A 16,010-nucleotide genomic window follows, 5' to 3' on the forward strand; every position below is an offset into this window, starting at 1 on the left:
GTTGCTCTGGATCTCACCATCTCATGCTTGATTTCACCTGCAAAGTAGGTAAGGAGATGGCTCACCTCATTGCAAAAGAGTGGATGTCCAGCTCCATGCTTCCCAATCCTACAAAAGCAAGTTCCTCGCTCCTATTTCCGGTTATCCGTTCACAAACAACCATATATTTAGCACAACAAGATCTCTTTCGCTGTCCTTTCCAATATTTGGTTCATCTTCTTGTCAACAGCTCTGTCCAGCTCTTCTTGTAAGTAAAGCTTCCAATTTTCTGCACTCGTCCGTCCTTTCAGCTTTCATCTCGTCCTGAGAGGAAAATCAATGGCCTCACGCCATCTAGAGTGAATCTTATCAATCAGGTAATCTTCAGGTGTTTCGCAAATCTCGGGTCTCTGGAGTACTTCATCAATCTTTTCACACGTGTCAACCCAAATCTTCAGTCTTTTCTTCAGTTCCCGTGCCGGATTTTAACTTTTCTTTGCCTTCTCACAGAGAGGTGTTATCTCCATCAGATTCTTCACGAGAACCCATATGTAATCTGGAATTTTTAATGGCTTTATGCCTTGTAAGACAGAGCGATGAAGATGGGAGCGCGCCCGATGCGCGATGAAGTAAGGGTGGCAATGGCTAATAAGTCCGGGGTCGTGATTGGGATTGAGACACGAAGATTCTTTCACAAAAGTCTGTGCTGCAAAAAGGATCGGATCCTCCGTAGAAGAAGAATCTTTCTGTGCTCTAATACCACTATAACAAACTTGGACACCCCCAATCTAGATTCTGTCGCGACACGAGAAAGAATCACTTAAAATACTTCACAACTTTAAAATCACAGTTCAACTTGGTCGACACGGCCCGGCGTAGTTCCATGCCCAGAGAGATTGGCCCCAAAGACTTGCGCCCCTTTCGGTATTTCTTTTATATTAATCTTTGAGCAAAGTACAACTCCCACAGAGTCCTCCGCTCTCAGACTGCGTACAGATGCGAGGCCCTTGGGGCTTATTTATTCTTACAAGGGATGCCTAAGAGCAGAGCCCCAAAAGCAGTTAAACTCAAAAGCAAACAGTCCCAAAAGCTTCAAACTTTAAAAGAAAATTTACGGAATTCCACAATTTACGGAATTCCGTACAGTTGCCTCATCAACATGTCAGTGCGAATTTCGGGCATCCGTACAACTGCCACATCATCAGCCAGTTAGCACAATTTTAGGACAGTACGTTCAGTTTGCCACGTCATCAATCTGCCGTTGTGTATGGTCCGGACAACACTGCCACGTCATCAATTTGTGACAGTGTCCCAACCGCCAAGAAATCTCCATGGTAAAGTGTCGTCACGAGCAGTGTAGTAAACTGTTGTACTCTGCATATACAGGGTGAAGATACTACGTGAAGGTCCCAAACTGAGTGTGAAAACAACTCCTTGTCGTAAAAGAAGTGCCAATAGCAAAGCTACACGGACGGGAACGGGGGGCTCCGAAACAAGGGGCCCTCGGGGTGGCAGAACGGGAACAGAGGCCGGAATGGTAGCCTTGATGTCACGTGACACATCCAACCCTATGTGTCTATGGACAAGCTACAGCATGATCAGGGTTCAGTCAATCCAGTCAAGTCTAGATTAGAAGTGATCTGGCACTTTTGTGAGTCTATTCGTAGACCGTGCATGCCCAGTCACTGAGTGCAAATGCATATCCTCCGGTTGCACACAGCATGATCATCAGTATTCCCATCAGAATCCATCAGATTCAGTCAGGGGAACTTTCCAGTGCATTTAGCCTATTTTCCCTATTTTTGGTATTTTTCACTTATTATTTTTAAGTGACTTCCCAACAAAAGTAGGTAGGCCAATTTTGCTAAGTTAATATATAAGCAAACCCAAGTTAGCAATTTCTAGTAGAAGAGGCAGCAGGAGCTTCCCACTCAATGGGCATCTTCTCAACAGGACCCCCTCAAGACCACTAGCACCTGGCGTTTGCAGTTTACCTCATCGCCAACACACCCTCATTACCTAGCGTTTTCTGTCCCTAGCAGATTTCCACCGCATCAAGCACCAAGCCTTGGCGATCTCAGCTTTGCATCATCGCCATCATCACCAGATCCCTAGCGTTGCATCAACATTCACTAACGCCAACAGCAGTCCCAGATTTGCATAGCGTTTTCACTAACGCTAGCAGGCAGCCCAGCGTTTTTGGTTTTCAGCCCTTACCGCAGCAAATGTTTAGCGTTTTCAGCATTCCACAACAGTGGCAGATTCAGCCCTAGTTGGTTGCAGAAGACCCCCATTTTCAGCCCTCGAAAACGCAGCCAAAAGTCATTTTCAGCCACCCAAAACAGCCCAAAGATTAGCAGATTTTTAGCACATAGAAGACCACAGATTTCAGCCCTAAAGTCGTCGTCGTCGTCATCCCCGTCCTCATCACCGGCATAGTCCCAGAATGCATCAGTCCATTGCATCGTCATTGTACCACTTTGTGCAATCAATAAGTAGACCACTCTCGCCGACGAGAGTGGGACCTTCGGAGGAGGGTTTTACAACGTCTCTGGTGTCGTATCTCTCTTCTCTCTCTATCTCTCAGTCTCATACACTTGCACGCACAGTGTCCATTCACTTTGTTTGTGATCATAGCACTCTCTCATTAAGAACGAAAGGCTCTACCTTCCATAAGAACAAAAGGAACCTTGAGCACAGTTCGGAGCACTCATCTTGAGCAAAGCGCAAACAATCATTCCGATGCACCTAACATTGGTATCAGAGCTTTGGCAGTGTTCTGTATCACTCAAGGAAAGAACCACAAGAATATTTTTTTTGCTTGTTGAGGTCGCACGAACCCAAGTTCGCTTGGGCGTGTCGATTCCTAATCGTGTTTTGTTGAAGAGTGACAGGAATCCCAAGAAAGAAGGGCTTGTCCAGCCTCCCCTTGTGTCTCTTTTCACTCATTGAGAGCGGACCGTGCACTTAGGGGCCGGCCAATCGACGTGAGGTGGGAAAAAGCAACCTTGGTGTGAGCGCAAGGCCGCCAAGGGGTGCGCCCGCAGAAAGGAGTAGAACTCGGGTGAAGAGAAGATCCTTCTCAGACACAGATTTGCAAGCGAAAGAAAACCTCAAGATCTTCAAGAACCCAAGACCCTCAAGAACCCAAGTTCCTCGTGAACTTAAGAACCAAAGATCATAGTGCATGGTCGTCACCCGAAGCGGAATGGATACTTCGCATACAGGTGATGAGCATGAGAGAGGCGGCGAAGATTTTTCCCCACCAAGAGATTTTTTCGACCCTCCCCCTTCCCCATCTACGACAAGGATTGCACTAACTTCTATGGAGGCTTTCGACAAGAAGATGATGGACAGGAAGTTAGGAAGCGAAGAAAGAATCGCAGCCATCGAGCGTAAGTACCAAGAAAGAATGGCAACCATAGCGCGTGAGAGCGAGCAAGCACGCTTGGAAGCCAAAGCAAGAGAAGCAAAATTTGATTGCGAGACCAAAGAAAGAGAAGCAAGATTTGATCGCGAGACAAAGCAAGCATGCAAGAGTTCTTGTGACTCTTTTCTCAAGTGCAAGCACAGATGCAAGAGATTCGGGAAAAGGACACTCTCAGTCTCTGCTTCTCCACAGCATGACACACAGAATTTGCATGATTATGAGAAGCATGATGATTTGATTGACAATGATAAGCATGCTGATTTGATTGACAATGATTTGCATGATGATTTGGATGATAATGACAAGCATGATGATTTGCATGATCAAGATGTGATTTCTCACGAGCATGGTGATTTGCATGATCAAGATGTGATTTCTCACAAGCATGATGAGTTGCATGAAAAGGATGTGATTGTTCACAAGGATGAGGTGTTAGTGGATGCTTTTTCTAGCGAAACTAACCTCGTTGTAGATTCGATCAATCACGAAGAACCGATCTTGGCTTTCGAGTCGGGGTCCAAAGAACCCCCCCAGGACGATTCGATCATTCAGGAAGAACCAATCTTGGCTCTCGAGCCTAGGTCCAAGGAACCCTCACAGGAAGTATTATGTGTTCGCATGATTGATACGCACGCATTGTTCGAATGTTTCATTCGTGATCGTTTCCTGTATTTTAGTCAGCATCGTTATGTGATCCCTTTTCCTAGGCATGACATATTGTATGCTGAACACGTTTCTCTCATGGATGAGCACGAATGTATGCGGATTTTTCATGAAAAGCTGAAAGGTATGTATGTAAGAAAGTCACATTCCATGTCTCTTCCTTGGCATGACACAGTTTCCGAACGAGCACATGAAAGTAAGAGCACCAAGCATGGGCATTTCCGTTGTGAATTGCGAAAGTTGATTGCTCTAGATCAAAAGAGAAAGATTCGATCTTATTGTTTGCATATGTTTGGTGAACGGGTTGTCACTCCATCTCTATGTTCATCTACATTGCATACACAGTCTTTAACGAAGACAAGAATTTTTCCACTCACTTTACATGGAATGGGTATGTTCATGGTTTTGTGTTGGAAATGGTTTCAGGAACTTTCAGCCATGGAAATTCTTGAAGACGAAAGAAGCAAGTCCCTAGACGAAGTTGAAGCATTGAAGGAGCCACAAAAGACTTGGTGTCGCTTTCGACGCGGCCCAAAGAAGCAAGCGTTGCAGACCTTTATGAAGTTCCAAGTACTGCACGACCCACACATCAGGGTGGGCCGGCGAAGAGTCCCTTCCAAGATTCCGGATGCTATTGGCGATCTCCCTCGACGCCATACAGTTCGGTACCAATACCTCACTTTGAAAAGGAAGGGATGTCACGTGACACATCCAACCCTATGTGTCCGTGGACAAGCTACAGCATAATCAGGGTTCACTCAGTCCAGTCAAGTCTAGATTAGAAGTGATCTGCCACTTTTGTGAGTCTATTCGTAGACCGTGCATGCCCAGTCACTGAGTGTAGATGCATATCCTCCGGTTGCACACAGCATGATCATCAGTATTCCCATCAGAATCCATCAGATTCAGTCAGGGGAATTTTCCAGTGCATTTAGCCTATTTTCCCTATTTTTGGTATTTTTCACTTATTATTTTTAAGTGACTTCCCAACAAAAGTAGGTAGGCCAATTTTGCTAAGTTAATATATAAGCAAACCCAAGTTAGCACTTTCTAGCAGAAGAGGCAGCAGGAGCTTCCCGCTCAACAGGCATCTTCTCAGCAGGAACCCCTCAAGACCACAAGCACCTGGCGTTTGCAGTTTACCTCATCGCCAACACACCCTCATTACCTAGCGTTTTCTGTCCCTAGCAGATTTCCACCGCATCAAGCACCAAGCCTTGGCGATCTCAGCTTTGCATCATCGCCATCATCACCAGATCCCTAGCGTTGCATCAACATTCACTAACGCCAGCAGCAGTCCCAGATTTGCATAGCGTTTTCACTAACGCTAGCAGGCAGCCCAGCGTTTTTGGTTTTCAGCCCTTACCGCAGCAGATGTTCAACGTTTTCAGCATTCCACAACAGTAGCAGATTCAGCCCTAATTGGTTGCAGAAGAACCCCATTTTCAGCCCTCGAAAACGCAGCCAAAACAGTCATTTTCAGCCACCCAAAACAGCCCAAAGATTAGCAGAGTTTCAGCAGATAGAAGACCACAGATTTCAGCCCTAAAGTCGTCGTCGTCACCGACATAGTCCCAGATTGCATCAGTCCATTGCATCGTCATTGTACCACTTTGTGCAATCAATAAGTAGACCACTCTCGCCGACGAGTGGGGCCTTCGGAGGAGGGTTTTACGTCTCTGGTGTCGTATCTCTCTTCTCTCTCTATCTCTCAGTCTCATACACTTGCACGCACAGTATCCATTCACTTTGTTTGTGATCATAGCACTCTCTCATTAAGAACGGAAGGCTCTACCTTCCATAAGAACAAAAGGAACCTTGAGCACAGTTCAGAGCACTCATCTTGAGCAAAGCACAAACAATCATTCCGTTGCACCTAACACTTGAGGGAAAGGGAGAGGGAGAGGGGGAGGGAGAGAGAGCCTTGAGGGAGAGGGTGAGGTAGAGAGCTTGCGAGAGAGGGTTTAAAGCCCTTCTTTATATAGGAGAGGATTAAAATAACACCCCCCAAAAGTTCAAAAGACCTATCCCAAACTATCATTTTTTTTTAACTTTGGCGTTCCGGATTCTGCCGTTCCGGGCCTCGTTCTAGTTATACTTGGGAAGGGAACGACGTTCCGTTCCCGTTTCCGTTTCGAGGAGGCGCCGTGCTTGGGAACGAGTTCCGCAAACGTGAGGGCCCCGTTCCGCCCATTCCCTGTTACTATGGCCAATAGACCTGCAAGTGTCCTGCCCAATAAGATATGTGGTGTTTGTAGTCAAACCGTCTGGAGAAAATAGGGAAGCCCAAGAACCATCCTAAGAATGACTGGAAGCCTGTCAATGCATAAACCTGCAACCCAAGGTGGCCAGGTGGCTAAGCTATGTAAAACTCCAAGAAGGCCACATGTAGCGATCTGCGCAGTAAACGTCCTTCGAAACAAGGAAATCCAGACTAAACAGTCTGCACTATAGAAGCTACCGTAAGCTGCAGCAGTCACCGATAGACCGCACGCCAGCACGGACCACAATCAGATGGTGTCCTGTCAATAGGTAGGGTAAGCCAAGATGAGGGGAAAGCCAGACTCAACAGTCTGCGCTGTGAAGGGCCTCTGAGAAGAGGTGTGGTCAGACCAAGCTGTCTGCACTGTAATCATCCTGTATAAAGAAGGAAAGCCAGACTGAGTAGTCTGCACTGTGAAGATCCTCTGAGAAGAGGAGTGGCTATCCAAGCCGTCTTGCCTGTATATCCTGCCTCCAATCCTCCGGTGTCAACCATAACAGAATCCGCGCCACCAAACCGCAACTTGGTGTGGCTCTCAATGTGAATGAGCTGGGTGTGGCCTACTTCCCAGGTTGGGGGTATAAATCTGTTGTAAGGTTACTGAGGGTGAGTGTAAATAACTTTGAAGGTAGCAATCCAAATGATCAGGTGTGTAGAAGAGCAAATACACTACCATCCAAGCCAATCTCCGGGCGACTCCGGATGTAGTCGCGGGATGCTTGATCTCCCGCATCTCGCAGGTAAACTCTCCAAAAGAGTCCAAAGCATTGAAGTCCCGGTCCAATCTGTAGATTCAAGCAATGAACCTGCCCAAGAAGAAATCCAGGATCCTCTCCCTGAGTCCATGTAGATGCTCCTGTGTAGGCAAGTGATCTGACATGTCGAGGTCAAGTGGTAAGTGTCTGTGCACCCAAGATGGTGGTGTCTTCTTTGGGAATGTCGAAATCCCAGATGCCATGAGCATGACCATATCTCTTGTGAACTCCTCTGATGAGTGCATAGGTGTGTCCATAGAAAACCACAAGTCACCACCCCCTCTGGAGTGCGCAACCGCTAAATGATGGCTGGAATGAATGGATCCCCAAGAATCGTACGCCCGTGGATGATCAAGCCAATGTCGAACTGCAGCAGTCACTGAGAGACCGCATGGACCACCACCGGATGGTGTCCTAGTAGGAGGTAACTTCATCCTCTGAGAAAAACACAAGCCAAGTGTCTGCTGTCCACCCAAAAACGCAACTACGAGGTAATGAAAACGCTACTGTCCAACGATTTTCAGCGTGCTCCTACGCTCCCCGCATGGTCCGGAGCGGTGCAGAGGGTGTGGGGAGGGTGGAAAATCAAAGTAGCAACCCGTTGTGGGCTGAAAACAGAGAAAACACAGCAGGTGTATATGGTTGACATCTCGTGGAAACGGAGAGGATACGGGCCGGCAAGGCACCAAATGCCAAGCCGGTGTGGAAGGCAAGCTCCAGTGGGCAAGAAGCTGAGCGTAGCCCCTCCATGCTGAAAACGCAGCAGGTCCCAACGCAAGTGCTCCCCAAAAACACAAGAGGCAGCAAAAAATGATAATGGATTGAAGGGGTTTTCCGGCAACGAAATTGCCCAGAAAGTGTAGCGTTGGCAACAAGAAGCAAAAACGCTGGCTTGATCTGCAAAAACGCAGGTGGAAGGGGGTCTTCCACGACAGAAAAGCGCCAAAGTCCATCGCGTGCCTGGCTTTTGCAAAACGTTGGCAGACCTTTGCGGAAACGCTGCAGATGGGCAGAAATCGCAGGCTGATTTGATCCCTTGGGAGGAGAACCGCATGCTGATGGTGAACCATTGATCCCATGAAGAGCGTGAAGCTGCTAATACCATGTGATGCCTTGGATTCAACTAGCTTTGATACCATGTGAGAGTGCTCGTGTGCGAAAGTGTGTGAGAGAGAGAGAGAGAGAGAGAGAGAGAGAGAGAGAGAGAGAGAGAGACCACAAATGCAAGATATGGTGAAGAGGGGGCGATCGACCCCCCATGACTACCATGAGCAAAATACCCAATACACAATAACCAAATGATGGAAGTGGGTACCCCCTGGCCCCATAAACAGGTGCCCAAGGGAGGTAGGGCAATGCCAGATAAAATCCCCCACTACCCAACAAAAAATAAATGAAATATAAGATGGGCGCCCGGACAGTGCAAAGAAAATGCATATGCAAAGGGTGGCCAGCCCGGAGGCACACTAGCCGTACAAGTATGCCCTAGACCTGTGAGGCAACAGAGTGGTGTAAGTCTTAACAGTGAAATGCATGCTCTCTGAATGTATTGTCTTGTTTGGGACAGTCATTGGCATATCAGATTGAAATAGGAGAAAGATATTATGAATCTAATAGTGGATCAAGACATCCGTCAAAAGATCATCACAGTCTGGATGTGATTGCAAAATAAGTTACAATGATCATGATTCATATATAAGATCTCAAAGAGGATAATGATAAGAATGTGATGTGACCGTTCATGTCACGTGCACATTACACTTGAGCCACGTGGACAAGCTACTGCTACAGGTTAGCATCACTCTTGGATAGCTTAGGATCTAGCTTGGCACTTTGTGAGCCTTTAGAAGGAGGTGCATGATCGGGCAGGTCATAGTTGCATACCGTCACTTGCACAGTACAATCACTTAAGCACTTAGCATATATAGGCATATGACCAGTCACTTAGGTTATTTATTAATGAGCAACTTTGACATGACATTTATAAGAAGTAGATAGGACAAATGGCAAAAAAAAAACTATAAAAAGGGTAACTTGGCCTTCAATTTTTAGATCATTAGAACCCAATACCCGCAAGGCCATTCAACGTCCACAGTAACACCTAATGTTTCAATCACGGACACCCTAGCATCATCAACGTTTTGCATCAGATCAGTCCAACGTTTTTGGCATCAAGTCAGCATAGCGTTTTGCATCTGATTAGAACTAGCGTTTTGCAATTCATCTGCATGAAGCATCAGCACACAGTATTCAGCATTTAGCCATTATATTAGCGTTTGTGCGAAGTACTAGATCTGAGCTAAAATCCTTAAACCCTTCTACTGCACCTAACATTAGTATTAGAGCTCTGGACATGTTTTGGATTTGCGAACTCAAGGGAAGAAGCAAGAACCCAAGAAGAACCAGGAACCCAAGGAACCTATCTGAGTTTTTTTTTCTCAGAGAAATCTAATGCGCTGCCCCGGACAAATACCTGTTGCCTAGAATTATTAGCCACGCCCACCCTTAGTCCATCGCACATCAGGCCCGCTCTCGTCTTCATCACCATGCCTTTGAACGAAGATGAGCATCGGATACACAAAGATCTAGATCTTGAGTACCAAGATCTGCTACTCAAGATCTGCTTGCCTCGTATGCGGGTATGGAAGGGGTTGGAGACAAGGTCCCTAACCTTGTTCTACATTCAGATTCAAATGTAGCGTGCATGCACTTCAGTGGACATGGAACCATTGTGATTACCTCCGAGCATCCTTACCTTCCATCTTCACCCGCAATGTTTTCACGATGGGACTATTTGGGTGGTAGAGGCTGATACCCTATTTCACATAGAAAGAGAAAGAGAAAGAGGAAAGGGCAATGTTGGCCCCGGGAGGGAGGGGGGGGGGGGGGGGGGGGGGGGGGGGGGGGGGGCATATACGATATGCCAATGTGTCCTATAAAAGCATGCCCCTGTATCGAACATTTTGAGCATTCAGCATGAGCAATAAAAACCACATTTTGCATCTTGTCCGAGGTACTGGAAAATGTGCATAAAAACAAAGAATATATTTCCGTTGCAGCTACTTAATGGAGCATGTGGCGGGGCTGCATTTTCTAATGGACCTTCCAGAATTTGAAATGATGCCTTTGCATAAAGGTAAATTTCAAAATTATTAGAAACGTTAAAAATTAAGTGAATTAAAGCATGTGATTCACTTCAAATTAAACTTTGTGCATTTTGAAGCATAAAACTATGTCTTGGCCTTTCAGACCACTATATTACTTAAAAAACAATAGATACCTGCATGCTTGGTGCCATACTCTCTGTGTCATCCCCATGTTGGTGCTGGGCATCCAAAGGCCGCCGCTTGTCCCTTGCACCACCCTTGTTTAGAGTGAAGTCACGTAACTTCTTCAGCGAAGACTTCATCTTGAGTGCCCAAATGAATCAAGAGTCAGCTTCATCCAAGATCAAACTGTGCAAAGGTTCCTTGGTAGCAGTTTCCAAGGATCGGAATCTTTTCTGCAGCAGGGGTCACAGCGCAAATCCGTGCAAACTTGAAGAGGACAAAAGAAGCTGTCGAGAAGATCGCCAGAGCACATTTCGGAGTTGCCAACAAAGCTAAAGCTGAATCACCATAGCCAAATCACCGCAACTGCCCTCAAGAGAAAAAGCATCGCTCACAGTTGCGTGCTTGCAATGGTGCACTGACTGCCGAGTGCCCACCTTGTGTTACTTTCGTCAAAAAAGGATTCCTGTCTGGACCGCCCATAATAATCAATTTTTCACGGGATTAAACTTTGTCCTGGCTCTATTGAATTTTCCTTCAAAAGTTCAATGTCTTTGATTTTTTGAGCCTTTACAAAAAGCAATTCTTAAATAAGCTGTTTGCTAGGGAAATGAATTTGTAGCAACTCTCTATTGTGGTCCACTAGCACCTTGCAAGGGCCCATAGCACAAAAAGCACAAGGGATGCTTTTTGGACAGCCCATAATAATCAATTTTTCACGGGATTAAACTTTGTCTTGGCTCTGTTGAACTTTCCTTCAAAAGTTCAATGTCTTTGATTTTTTGAGCCTTTACAAAAAGCAATTCTTAAATAAGTTGTTTCCTAGGGAAATGAATTTGTAGCAACTCTCTATTGTGGCTCCAGCAACACCTTGCAAAGGCGCAAAGCACAAAAAGCACAAGGGATGCAGTCCAGATCGAATCCACAACGTTATGCATTAAAATTTGAAACTATGACCATTGTCCCATGCATCTCTTAGGCTCTATTCAAATTGCACACACGACAAGTGCAAATTGTGCTACCTTTTTTGCATTGAAGATCTTTGAGGAGGAATTGGGGTAGCCTTGCGATTCACATTGCACACACTCCGAGTTGTGCTTGTCAGAGCCAAAACACATGCCAAGCATCACCAACTACGCAGTCGTCTGTGAGTTAGCACACCGAGTAGGCATGACTTGGAGCTCATCTTGTGCATTGTGAACACCTTGGACGTGGGCTTTTCTCCTTATTGGGGCAGCACCCAAAAAGATGAGTAGGGTTGGGCATTGTGAACCCAACCTAAATCCCTTAACAAATGAATTGGCTACCAAGTAGGGTTGGTCGCATATATTAGAACCAAATTGAACAAATGAACCGACTACCAAGGCTCCTTTGGTAGGAGGGTTTTAGTCATCAACCACGACCGATTTTCTTCCTAACATCTTGAAGAGCCGCAAAATATCATCTAGATCAAATCATTAAGGTCTACAAGAGTTTTCTATGCAAGAGACCTATTCACTTCAAAATCGACAAGGGTCAAATGGAGTGTTTTGTTGTCTCCCCACCAAAGACAAAGGAGGCCTTGGTATCAAAGACCTAGCTAGTGTCGTTGCAAAGATGACAGAAGAAAGGGTGGTAACATCAATGCAGCCACTTCTTATGGTTCTTCTGCGAGTGGAAAATCACTTGTTCCTAATGCTTCTGCTGGCAACAATTTGTCTGGAAATTTTGGTGATAAGGGAAAAAAGAAGATGCGTTTTCATTATTGTAAAGCTAATGATCACTTGATCAAGCAGTGTCCTAAGTTGAAGGCCAAAGAAGCAAAGAAGAAAGAGGGTGGTTCCACTGTAAATGCTAGTTCCACTACAAATGCAGTTATTGTTGAGTCTTCTGTGAAAGGAGACTGTGATGTTGATGTTGATGCAAAATGGGCTTTTAGTGCAGAGTGTACCTATAATCTTGATGTCCATGATGCATGCATGGCAGTTGTTGCAGATTCACATGTGTGGTATTTTGACTGTGGTGCTACAAAGCATATTACCTCACATCATGATTTGTTCACTTCTCTTGAGTTTTTCCCTCATGGGAATTTAGTTACTTGTGCCAACAATGCCTCTTATCCGGTTTAGGGAGTTGGAAAGATTGTGCTTACTGTTGTAAATGGCAGTTCTTTCACACTTGTCGATGCACTTTATGTACCGAGCTTGACCCAAAAAAACTTGACACTGTTTCAAATTCACCGGTGGAGGCGCTTCCATAATTGCAGCTATTTTATCCGGGTCCACGGAGATGCCATCCTCAGATATTATATGACCCAATAACCTTTCACTTCTAACTGCAAATGCACATTTGAGAGGATTTAAGCTGAATTTCATCTCTCGACATTTCATAAAACATAGCCGCAATTGTTTCAAATGCTCCAGTATGCTCCAAAAACACTGAGATCATCCAAAAAAACCCTCATAAAATCTGTCAAATAGGGACCAAAAATTTGAAACATATCTTTTTGAAAAGTTGAGGGCGCGTTCCTTAATCTGAACCACATCACTGTGCATGCAAAAATGCCCCATGCTGGATCAAGAAGAATCTTTTGTTTGTATCTGCACTTGCTAGACTTGGTCTTGTAGTCAAATTTGTGGACGACAGATGTACAGTACATGATCTCAGTTTTGGTGATGAAATTGTTGCATCTAGCATTTTATGTTGTGGGCTGTATAAGCTCACTTTGTATGACAAGTGTGGGCAGAATTTTGCAAATGCAATTGTGGATTCAAAGGCTATTTCATATACAAAACTTTGGCATGCACGTTTTGGTCATCTGAATTTTTCCAATTTGCTGCGTTTGCAGAAATCTGATATGGTTGCTTCTTTACCGTCTCTTGAAGCACCTATCAAACATGTTTGTGAAGGCTGTATTTTGGGTAAGATGCAGCCTTCTAAGTTTCGAAAGGATGTTTCAGTTACGGCCACATGCAGGTTGCAACTTGTGCATAGTGATGTTTGTGGGCCCGTGTTAATCCCTGGGAAATTACCTTTACTTCGTGACTTTTATTGATGATTACTCTAGGCATGCATGGGTATATCCGCTTAAAGCGAAGTTCGAAGTATTTATGTGCTTCAAACAATTTCTGGCTATGGCTGAAAATGTCTCAAAATGTACTATGGGCACCCTTCGTTCCGATCGAGGGGGGGAGTATATGTCTCATGAATTTAATGCATTTCTAGCTAGTCGTGGGATAAAACACCAATGTACAGTGCCTTATACGCCTCAACAAAATGGTGTTGCTGAGAGGAAAAACAGGTCACTTACAAAAATAGCACGATGTATGGTCAAAAGACAAGCTTTGCGGTATTATTTTTGGCTTGAGGCCCTCACGTGTGCCACTTATGTACTTAACAGGTGTCCTACGAAAGCTTTGCAGTCTATTACTCCATATGAAGCATGGCATGATAGAAAGCCTTCTATTGAGCACATGCGTGTTTTTTATTGTTTGGCATATGCTTTGGTGCAACAAACACAGCGTAGAAAATTGGATGATAAGGCTGTCAAATGTATTTTTGTTGGTTATAGTGTTGAAAGGAAAGGTTACAGGTTGTATCATCCGCAATCAAAGCATATCTTGGTCTCACGGGATGTTGTGTTTGTGGGAAAATTTTGTTCAGCCCTTGTTGTCATGTACTAGAGAGAGTAATGTCAGCTCACAAGACATTTATGACAATTTGTTGCCTCTTTTCAGTGGTGGAAGTTTGAATGTAAATTCAAATGAGGCAAATGTACAGCCTCTGGGGGTTTTTGAAAATGTTGATGTAGATGTACATGATGTACTTGATGAGGAAAGGACTGAAAATGAGCAGGCTAGAGGTATGCCAAAATGGATTGTGCATACATTGCATGATAGTAAATTAGATGCACCTTTGTCTAGATGCACTCGTTCAAGCTCTCACCATGCATCTTATGCATCAGATTGTTATGCTTTGGTTGTGTCTAGCTTACATGATATTGAGAATCCTCTATCTTTTGATGAAGGACAGAATTCAAAAAATTAGATGGCTGCCATGCAATCAGAATATGATGCACGTATATAAAATGACACATGGACTCTATGTGATTTGCCTCCTGCAAAAAGGCCATTGGTACAAAGTGGGTTTACAAGTTGAATGCAAGCCGGATGGTGAGATTGATCGCTATAAGGCTCGACTTGTTGCAAAGCATTATGCACATAAAAAAGGCATAGATTATGAAGAGACTTTTGTTCCCACTTGTCGTATGACTACTGTGCGTTTTCTATGTGCATTGGCAGCTCATTTTAGGTGGGATGTACATCAATCAGACACTGTTACTGCTTTCTTGAATGGTGACATATTTGAGGAAGTTTATGTAACGCAGCCTCGCGATTTTGTCAAGAAAGGACAAGAGGATAAGGTATGCAAATGTAACAAAGCTTTGTATGGGTTGAAGAAATCTCTTCGTTCTTGGTATGAGAAGGCTGACACTCATTTGGTCAAATGAAGCTTTCGTAATAGTCCAACAGAAAGCACATTGTATGTAAAGCATGAGGGTGATGTACTTCTCATTGTGGTTCTTTATGTGGATGATTTGTTGATCACTGGACCAAATGAGAGACATATTGTTGAATTCAAGGCTGATTTGAATGCTACTTTCAAGATGAAAGATTTGGGGCGATTGCATCATTACTTGAACACACAGTTTAAGCAATGTGATGGTGGTATTGCCTTGTGTCAAAAAAGTTACATAGAGACATTGCTATGTAAGTTTGGACTTGAGGATTGCAAACCTATTTCCACTCCCATGGAAACAAGTTTGAAATTGAGTCTTCATGATGCTGGTGATCCTACAGATGTCACTCTTTACAGAACTGTTGTTGGTATGCCTCATTTATGTATGCAACACAAGGCCGGATATTTAGTTTGTAGTCTCACAGGTCATCAAATTTATGCATAGCCCAGGGTCTAAGCATTGGCAGGTTGTCAAGAGGATTTTTCGCTACCTGTGTGGCACTTTACATCTTGGCTTGTTTTATCCCAAGGGGGAATCATTGCTGCCAAACTTACATGCTTTTTGGACTCAGATTGGGCTGATTGTTTTGACACATGAGTATCCACAAGTGGTTTTTGTTTCATGCTTGGTAGCTCATGCATATCATGGTTGAGAAAGAAGCAACCTACTGTGGCCACTTCCAGTTGTGAGGCTGAGTATAAGGCAGTCTTCACAGCTACAATTGAGTGTGTATGGCTCATACACCTTATGGCTGATTTGGGTGTTGGACAGGACACTGCCAACACTATCGACACTGACAATTAGAGCACATTGGCAATTCCAAGGAACCCAGTTTTTCATGCTCGTACAAAGCACATTTAGGTGCATTACGACTATGTCAGGGAGAGGCTCTCAACAGGAGAGATTAGCTTGGCTTATGTGCCAACATAGGACAACCTTGCACATCTTTTCACAAAGGCATTGTCTTGTGAGAAATTCAAAGCTTTGGGATTATTCCCCTTTGTGGATTGATCATGTCCTCAGGGCATGGCACTTTCCTTTACTCTATGTGCTAGCTCTCGTTCATCGCATCACTCCAAGGGGGATTTGTTACCATATACATGTGGTAGTGATTTATGTAAACACACTTAGGACCGTCGGGGCATTTTTTCCC

At 44.6% G+C, this 16,010-nt stretch overlaps 1 protein-coding gene across 1 annotated transcript in view; it reads right to left on the minus strand.

Annotated features, from left to right (window-relative positions):
- The window catches only part of LOC147462891 (uncharacterized), a 31,390-nt gene extending 20,547 nt beyond the window's left edge, over nucleotides 1-10,843 (minus strand). The window contains exon 1 of the mRNA XM_086485924.1: nucleotides 10,371-10,843. Coding sequence (XP_086342050.1) covers nucleotides 10,371-10,499 — 129 coding nt within the window. The 5' untranslated portion in view covers nucleotides 10,500-10,843. The remainder of the gene's footprint in view (nucleotides 1-10,370) is intronic.
- Nucleotides 10,844-16,010: the final 5,167 nt, after the last annotated feature.

Source organism: Adiantum capillus-veneris, chromosome 2, assembly GCF_014529385.1.
Source record: "Adiantum capillus-veneris isolate H3 chromosome 2, ASM1452938v2, whole genome shotgun sequence".
Lineage (NCBI taxonomy): Eukaryota > Viridiplantae > Streptophyta > Polypodiopsida > Polypodiales > Pteridaceae > Adiantum > Adiantum capillus-veneris.